The sequence below is a fragment of the Microtus ochrogaster genome, linkage group LG3 (assembly GCF_000317375.1).
Source record: "Microtus ochrogaster isolate Prairie Vole_2 linkage group LG3, MicOch1.0, whole genome shotgun sequence".
In the NCBI taxonomy this organism is placed as follows: Eukaryota; Metazoa; Chordata; class Mammalia; order Rodentia; family Cricetidae; genus Microtus; species Microtus ochrogaster.
Window position 1 is genome coordinate 35,725,096 of NC_022029.1, and position 9,228 is coordinate 35,734,323.

Genomic DNA, 9,228 nt, shown 5'->3' on the forward strand with positions numbered 1-9,228 from the left:
CACACACACACACACACACACACACACAACAGGAACAGAGTGATGCTCAGAGCACTTCCTGTAGGAAGTGTGAGGACCCAGCGCCCATCAGAAAGCTGGGTGTGCCTGTGCATACCCATAGCCCCTGCAGTGGGAACAGGGGACATGGGGGCTTGCTGACTGTCAGCCCAGGTTCCATGGCAGACCCTAACTCAAGGAAGAAAGGAGTATAAAAGAAAAGGACACACAGTGACCTCCTCTGGTTTCCTCACACACCTACGTGGTTTTGCACATTGGCATGCATGTACCCACCTCCCCACATATACACCAAAACAATAACTACTAAAGATGGCGAAGGAAAATAAGTTTGCCTGATCTGTGTCTTCCACGATTCACGTACATTTAAATTTAAGTCACACTCAGTGTCCGATACACCACATTGATGGTTTTGGTCAAACACTAAAGTTAACTCTCCCTGAAATAACTATTTTCTCATAAAGTCCTTAAACAGTTTTCTATTTTGAAGATATGTTCTCTCTCAGTTGTTTTTCTTCTTATAGAGCAAAGCAAAGAGCGATAGAAATAAATTTAGAAAGATGAAAACATTTTTCAAGTCGTGCTCAGTGTACCTAAAATCCTGGCACCTGGGAGGCAGTAGCTGCAGGATCATGGTTCCTGTCTAGCCTGAAACATAGAGGAGGTTCTGTGCTACCCACCACCCTCCATAAAAAAACAAACAAACCAACAAACCTTTGTTTCATAATTTGTACTTTCTCATGGAAGTTCATTCTACAAAATCTGCTGTACCCTTGCAGCTCCTGACCCAAGGGCGTGTCTGCTCCTAGTCTTGCTTTGTCTAGTTCCCTCTCTCAGGTCCCCTAAGCTCAGGGTCTGACTTCCCAAACTCCATGTTGATCTTGGTGTTGTGATCCAAGCCTCTAATACCAGCACTAGGGAAGCAAGAGGAGGATGCCACAGTTGAGGGTCAGCCCATTCTACATAGTGAGTTCCAAGCCAATCAGGAAGACATATAGAGAAATTCTGTCTCAGGCCAATACCAACAAAAACCATCTCTTGTTGCTGGGTTTTTCTTTAGGCCACCAGCTCATAAAAAATGACATGAAGACTTATTAATTATGAAGCTTGGCCTGTGGCTTAGGCTTGCCCCCACTAGCTCTTACAACTTAAATTAACCCATTTCTATTTGTCTATGTTTTGCCTCGTGACTTTTTACCTCTCTTCCATGTTGCACCTCCTGCTTTCTCTCCGTGTCCCCTGGCGTGTCTCTTACACCTGGATTCATTTCCTCTTCCTCTCTCTGCCTGGAAGTCCTACCTAACTCTTCCTACCTAGCTATTGGCCATTAAGCTCTTTATGAAACCAATTAGAAGGTGCCTTGGTCAGAGACACATCTTCACAGCGTACAAAAAGGTTTTCCCGCAACAATCTCCAAACTGTCTGCCAGTTTGCCCAGTGGAGGGAAAGGAAAAACCTTCAGAAGAGGCATGACCACACCCACTGTGCTGCAGCCAGGGACGCTCAAGAACGGGAAACCTGAGAAGCCGGATAGTGACATGTGGCGTGTGGTTTAAGTCCATAATTTCATGTGTGCCTCGATTACCTAAGACTGTGTGTGTGTATGCATATATATGTATAGATATAGTTTTACATTTTTCACCAATATATGAGGCTAAAGGTTGACTTACAAAGATAAAAGTTAAAAAAGAGGTCTGGCTTGGCAGTTAAGGCTTTTGTCTCATTTAGTGTGAGGAAGAGATTGGAGGCCCCCAGATCCACAGAAAGGCTGGCTAGCTGTAGTGACTGCCTATGTTCTAACCTCAGAAAGTGGATCCTAAGCCAACTGGCTAGAGACTAGCCATATGGATGAGTTTTGGGTTTGAGAGACCCTGCCTCGGGGAATAGGCTGGAAGGACATAGAGGATGATTCTTGACATCAGCCTTTGCCTCTGTGAACACACACACGCACACTAGCACGCTTGCCCCCACACAAGTGGAGCAACATGCATGCACACACACATGAAAAACAGAAAAAGTCACACAAGAATTATTTATGTAACGTGTCTAATGCAAAGAATAAGAGACAACAAATTCATTCATCTGCTGCCCAGTTTGAAGAGTAGAGTGTTATTATTACCTTTACAGTTTCTCCATCTCCTCCCCTCCCTGCTGTTCTGGGATGCTTCACCTCCTATTGACTGCTGTAGTGTTTCTCAGTATCTAAGTCAGACACCCCTCATTAATATGCCAGGCTCCAACAGCCAAGCACCGTGGGAGGCCTCGGGTGGGACGTATTTCATGTTTGAAGTGTCCATGTTCCCTTCCCTTCCAGGACTACTAGCACCAAGAGTAAGTCATTGCCAAATTAAGACAGCAATTCTAGTTTTATATCTCTTTAGACTACAAAATTGTGTAAAAACGTGTTTAAAAACTTAAAAAGGGCCATCAAACACATTAAGGGTGTTTCTCCCACAAATTGTCAAATACACACACTGCGGGCGGGGAGATGACTCAGTGGCAGAATGTTTGCCCTGCATGCACAAGGCTGTAAATGGAGCCCCCCAAAACTATGAAGCACATACATACACACATAATACATACACGTATACTACATACATGCACATATTTATTACTGTGGGTTTATGTGACACTTGAAATTCTTTGTTTTCCAGGAGACTCTTGAAGAAAAATTCTCAAATGTTCAGCCTGCGGCTTTAAGTTTCATGAAGGTATGTGGGAATTATAGCTACAATTATTGATCCTGGTCATTCAGCACAGAGGGGAGGGGAGCTGCCACAGTAGGGAACAGCAATTTAAAACAGTAAGATGAGGAGGGAGGTGATCAAAGCAGGTGCCTATGCCCGATGACCGGAGTTCGATTCCTGGAACCTACACAAAGACACTAACTTCACAGAACTATCCTCTGACCCCATCCCCACCCCGCCTTGGTCCATGACACGTGTGCCCACAAACATGCACACATACCCCTCTTACATACAAACAACTTTTAAATCGCTTTTGAGAACGAAAGGACCCCACCTTGGACTTTGCAGCTTGTTTCTCAAACCCTGACGTCAGACCTTTTCCCAGGTTGAAGCTGGCCGAGAGGGGGACTTCTCAGGACTCGTCCTGTTTTACAGAAAGTGTTAACTGGGAGATGAGGACTCAGGAGCCCTGTCTCCATCAAATCAGTATCAATGCTCAAAAGATTAACCAAGTGCCCAGTGGTGACGGCGCACGCCTTTGATCCCAGCACTCGGGAGGAAGAGGCAGGTGGATCTCGAGTGAGTTCCAGGACAGCCAGGGCTACACAGGAAAAACCCTGTCTTTGGGGGGAGGGGAACATTGTTCTCGACCTGAAGCTCTGGAGCGTCTCAGATGGCAGCCTCTTCTTAGACTCTGAGAATGTTCTTTGAATGAACAATCCATTTGGTGGACCGCATTGTGATAGATTGAAAACCCCACGGAATAATTAATGCAAATTCAAGATGAGAGCGTGATGAATTTGAAAGTATGATGGTTAGCTTTTATTTATTTGTTTGTTTGTTTGTTTGTTTATGTTTTCCAAGACAGGTTTCTCAGTGTGGTCTTGGTTGCCCTGCCTGGAACTCATTCTGTAGACCAGACTGGCCTTGAACTCACAGAGATTTTCCTATCTCTGCCTACCAAGTGCAGGGATTAAAGGCGTGCACAACCACCACCCGGCCAATGGTTAGCTTTAATTGCCGAAGTGATATAGCCTAGGATCACCTCTGGAAGGAGACTCAATGAGGGATTTTCTAGGTTAGGTTGGCCTATGGGCATGTCCTGGGGTGGGGGTTGCCTTGATTAAATTAATTAAGATGGGAAAACCTGCCCACAGTGGGTGGAACCATTCCCCGAGCAGGGGATCCTGGATTGTGTAAGAGAGGAGAAAGTGAGCTGGACCCGCATGAAACATTAATTCACTGCTTTCTGCTCTTGTGGATATAATGTGACCAACTGCTCCATATTCCTTGATTTTTTTTTATTTCTTCAACAGCACCAAAACCAATATCTAACATATTTAAAGGATACTTATTACATATCACTGAAATAAACTAAATAGATGAATGTTATTTATTCATAAACCCACATGGTAATTTTCAATTTATCAGAAGGCTGGTGGTTGAAACATTTTGTGTTTGCTTAATCCTACATCTTTGATCTACTTTTTGGTCTTTTACCTTTCTTTATCGTGTATGTATGTTCAAATATGCGTCAACATGTATATGGAGGGGGTTCCAGGACAACTTGTGGAAGTTCTTTCTTCTACTGCGCAGATTGCTGAGATAGAGTCCTGCCAGTCTTGGCAGCAAGCACCCTTACCCCCTGAACCATCTACCCCCCAACCCCAACAGAAGACAAGCTGAGGTATCATGTAACTCAGCCTGGCCTCCAACCACCACTTCCCTTTTGGAAGGTGAGGGTAGGACCTGGAACTAGAATTTCTAATGGGCTCCTGGTGACACTGATGGCTCTGGACTGGACAACTGCTTTCCGCTCACAGTGAAAAAAATGTCACTGATCAGAGACGACCCCTGATCCATTTGTGCATCTTCCCTTAACAGTCTGAGCGGTAGGTTAGGGAGAGGGCTCCGCGGATGAAGCATTTTCTGTACGAATGTGAGGACCTGAGCTTGGATCTCCAGCACATAAATGCCAGGGGGCATGGTGGCCCACCTGTGATCCCAGCTCTCTAAAGGTAGAGACGGGGCATTCTGAAGCAATCCAGTTAGCCGGGGTACTGACCTGCTTAATGAATAAGGTGGGGGATGATGGAGAACAACTCCCCCCATCAACCTCAGGCTCCACAGGCACACATGAGCAGGCTTATCTGCACATACACATATACCCTACGCATGAATGAGTTCATGCACACACACAAGCACACATACACACTCATGCACGCATGCACACATATACACATACAGAACCATGCACGAACACATAGACACACATGCATGCATGAATGTCTGGGTGCCAAGAGCATGTCTAGCTATGAAGGAGTTCCAAGAACTTAGCCAGGTGCTGTGGCACATGCATCTAAGCCCAACACTTGGGAAATGGAGACAGGATGACTGGGAGCTTTAAGTCCTCTTTGGTTATATTGCAGGTTAAAGGAGTTTGAGCCACATGACATGCTTTCTCAAAAAAGAAAAAAAAAACCTAAACCAAACAAGGACTCAGTAATGTGATGGTTTGTTTGCTTGTTTAATTTTAATTAATCATTTCTTTGGAGACAGAGATTCATGTGGCAGAGGCACAGGCTAACCTCAAACTCTCGTAGTCAAGGATGACCTTGAACTCCTGATCCTCTTGCCTCCTGAATGCTAAGATTACAGGCACCCAGTGTCTGTTGTTCTGGAGATCAAACCCAGAACGGCATGTGTGCTCACCGAGCGCCTACCACCTGCATCCAGCCGAACGCCTACCTTCTGAAACCACTGGCCCACTTGTTCGCCCGAGTTTTGGATGCGCAGGAACCGAGTAAGCCCATATCTTACATCCATGTTGCTTTTCTTCCCCCTGCGAAGGGATGTCTGAAGATGAACCCAGATGACAGACTGACCTGTGCCCAGCTACTGGACAGCGCCTACTTCGATTCTCTGCGAGAGGATCAAATGAAGAGAAAAGCCCGCAGCGAGGGAAGAAGCAGAAGGCGTCAGCAGGTACCTCAGTTTACAACTTGAAGCGATCTAGAAATACTGCTCCCCCCAACCCCCTTTTCCACTTGTCAAAGTGAGGAACACCGACATTTTCGTTGCTGCTGTTCTGATTTAGTTGCGTTTATCTCAGGAAATATTGGTGATTGCTGTAATAAAACCTATAACCATAAAATATCTCGCTTGTTGACAAATCTTCTTCTGACCATACGTCTCTACAGATGGGGCTGTCATGTTTCCCAGGTTAGCCTCCTGCCTCAGCCTCCCAAGCAACTGGGATTGAAGGTGAACAGCATCCTGCCCAGCTTGCACTTGAGTCAGATCTTGCATCCTTTCTGTTATATTGACTGCACAGACATCCTGCCAGATGCCTACCTATCACAACAGGATTGAATTTTGCCATCACTGGGACAGAATTCCACCCTCTTCAGTAGCCTCTAGATCCATGATTCTCAACTTGTGGGTCATGATCCCTTTGGGGATTGAACAACCCTTTTACAGGGGCCACCTAAAACCCCCCCAATATTATGATTTTTACATTATAATTCCTAACAGTAGTAAAATCACAGTTATGAAACAGCAACAAAAATAATTTTATGGCTGGGGCCAGCCATCAATGAGGAACTGTTTGCAAGGGTCACAGCCTTAGGAAAGCTGAGAACCGCTGGTCTAGAGAATCATCTCTTGCCCATGCAGGGAGCCAAGATGGCCTTTTCTAGGCCTTTCCTAGAAGCCAAGGACAAACTTTTCTAGATCAAAAGGAAGAAGCCAGAGCTGGGGGATCGCTCAGTGATGGAGCACTTGTCTAGCTACCAAGACCTATCTATCATAAAATGGGCTAGACGGAACAAGATGGCAGACTCTCATGAGAAATATCGACTCTGAAGAAACCTTCAAAATTAAAACAAACTTTATGATAGGTTTGTCTTGAATTCTTTTCCCCTCATCAGCACCAAAAATAAATAATAGGCAACAAAAAAGGTGTTTGTTACATTTCATTAAAATAAAGTAGAGAACTGTTATTTATCAATAAACCCAAAAGGTAATTTTCAATTTATCCACCACTGACAATTGATGCATTTTGTATTTGATTAATCTCCCATCTTCAATCTAATTTTTAGTTGTTTAGTGTTCGTTTCCATGCATACAAAGCTGCCAGGCATCCACATTTTTGTTTGCACAGGCCATTTTACTCTTCACTATTAATTGCTTTCAAGTCAATCCTAGCCCTTACACATAAATAACAAATAGATTAGGGCTTGGGGCCGAAGATGTTGCCCAGTGGTTAGGGACACCTGTTGCTCTTACAGAGGACACTAGTTCGGTTCCCAGCCTTCTGAACTCTACATGGTGATTCACAACCTTCTCTAATTCCAGCTCCAGGGGCTTTGGTGCCCTCCTCTGACGTCCGCATGTGCCAGGCAAACATGTGGCACACACACATACATACATGCAGGCAAAACACTCATACGCATTAAAATAAAAAGTCTTTAGAAGTTTAATAAAGATTAGGGCTGGGGGATAAGTCTGAGACAATGATCTGAAATATGGTATGAATGTATAGGAAATGCCTGCTGCTTTGAGAACCCCTCACCCACCCCCACCTCTGTCGTGGGCGAGGATTCTCCCTTCAGCCCTCATGTGCTGACCTCCAACCATGAATGTATTTCTGTTGATACTTTGTCATATTGTCACTGCTATGAATCAAAATGTAAATATCTGTGTTTCACCCCTATGAAAGAGTCCTTTGACTCCAAAACCGTAGCAACCCACAGAGTGAGAACCACTGTGACAGGATTCTCAAGGCCCGCTGTCAACCAGAGAGTAAGAACCCGAAGTACAGCAGGCGTTAGGTAGCCTCATTTATCAAGATTTACCCACATCATGTTTGGTGTTGGTGGGCTTCCTTGGTAAACTGTGTTCTCTCCGCTCACGCATAGTGGGTCCCATATGGTACCCATTGCGATACCTTAACGCAGCCCAAGCAGAGCCCCAGAGAGCAAAGCAGAGAGGACCAGAGGACAAGGACCCGAGCTCGAGGAATTTGAGCCGGGCACAAGTTACATTGACAGAGTATTTGCCTAACATGAAAGAAACCCTGAGTTGCCCAGCACTGTGTAAACAGGTCCTCGGTACTGGAGTTCCAGAACTGGTGACTGAAGCGAGAGGGCCAGAGATTCAAGGACCATGTTCTTTGTCTTGACTACCTAGGAAGTTGGTGCTACTGAGAGAGGTGGGGGAGACAGGGATGGAGAATGGAAGGATGGACAGAGGATGGACAGATGGACTGGCTGGTCGTGGTCATACACGCCTGTAATATCAGCATCCTGCATTCTGTAGGCCGAGGCTGGAAGACCGGTGAATGTTTAAGGTTGGCCTGGCCTACATATGGAGATCCTGGGGGACAAGGGGGGCGTTTAGAGATGCTGCTGAGTGGTAGAGGCTTGTGTATTGCATGTTCTCTACAATCCTAGTGGAGAGGATCCCCATAAAAGACCAATCACCCCTCCCCCAAAAAGAGAATTTTGACAAAGATCAATGATAGAACACAGGCCTGCTCTTAAAGACAGTGGTCACTCTCCCCTGAAGAGATCAGGCCATGCCTCCACCTGCAGCACTCCCTGGGACAGAGCACAGAAGCTGTTCCATGGTGTTTTCTATAGCCTGTAATCTATGGTCCTGACCTGTACCTGGCTCACCCATGCTCTGTCGTGTATGCTATGTTGAGCTGATTCGTGTGGATTCACGTCAAAACTCCCAGCACCCTTTGAAAGCATTGAAACCCTGATGCTCCCTTGTTCTAGGGGTTGTCTTGGGGATTTTGTCTGAAGGTAGCTCTGCACCCCCTTTCTTGTCAGCTCTCTCTTTTTCTCCCTGTCTCTCATATCCTTATTCTTGAGTCTGGCACCTTAGACCACTTGGCTAGCCTGGCACCGCTACTTTTTAATGAAGTCCTTTCCAGGCTTTTCTACGGAAGCCTTTCTGTCCCTTGAAGGTCCTGTCATATTGGCCTCATATATATTGTTCCATTGCTGTCTAACATTCCCCCACAACCTCAAGGTTCAATCTTGGTCCGGAGGCCCTTTCTCCTAATAAACGTCACTCCTAAAGGGGAGTTCCATATCGGCTTCCTTTCCCTGATGGATGCTGCCGTTCTGTTACCGTTATATTTAAAAGAAAGGGAAGGGGGAAGGGGGACAGGTTACACAAGGGTCTTTGTGCTCCCGTGACTTGGCTTCAGGAGTTCAACTATGTCTGTGCATGATAAGAAATGACTTCCTTAAGACCGCTGTCAAAAGACAGAGGAAAAAGACTCATTTTTTTAAAATGATGGCAGGATGCTGTTTCCAGGGATTCTTGTGGAATAGCTGGTGAAAATCTTTTAAGCCTTGACAGCACACTCAGAAATACCATATTGAAGTAGGCAATAGTATGTCTATGAGAACTCTGAGATAGCTCACAGAAGTAAATTTCCCATCCAAGTATCAGAGGAGCACAGTTTTTGGATAAGCGAGTAAGCATAATTTTTTTTTTTTTTTTTTTTTTG

General features: G+C 45.3%; 1 protein-coding gene across 2 annotated transcripts in view; it reads left to right on the plus strand.

The window, feature by feature from the left end:
* Cdkl4 (cyclin dependent kinase like 4) overlaps positions 1–9,228 on the plus strand; it is a 43,750-nt gene that overhangs the window by 32,493 nt on the left and 2,029 nt on the right. For both annotated transcript variants that reach the window (XM_005360755.3, XM_013351346.2), the window contains exons 8-9: positions 2,670–2,726; positions 5,553–5,687. In XM_005360755.3, the coding sequence (XP_005360812.1) occupies positions 2,670–2,726; positions 5,553–5,687 (192 nt within the window). The remainder of the gene's footprint in view (positions 1–2,669; positions 2,727–5,552; positions 5,688–9,228) is intronic.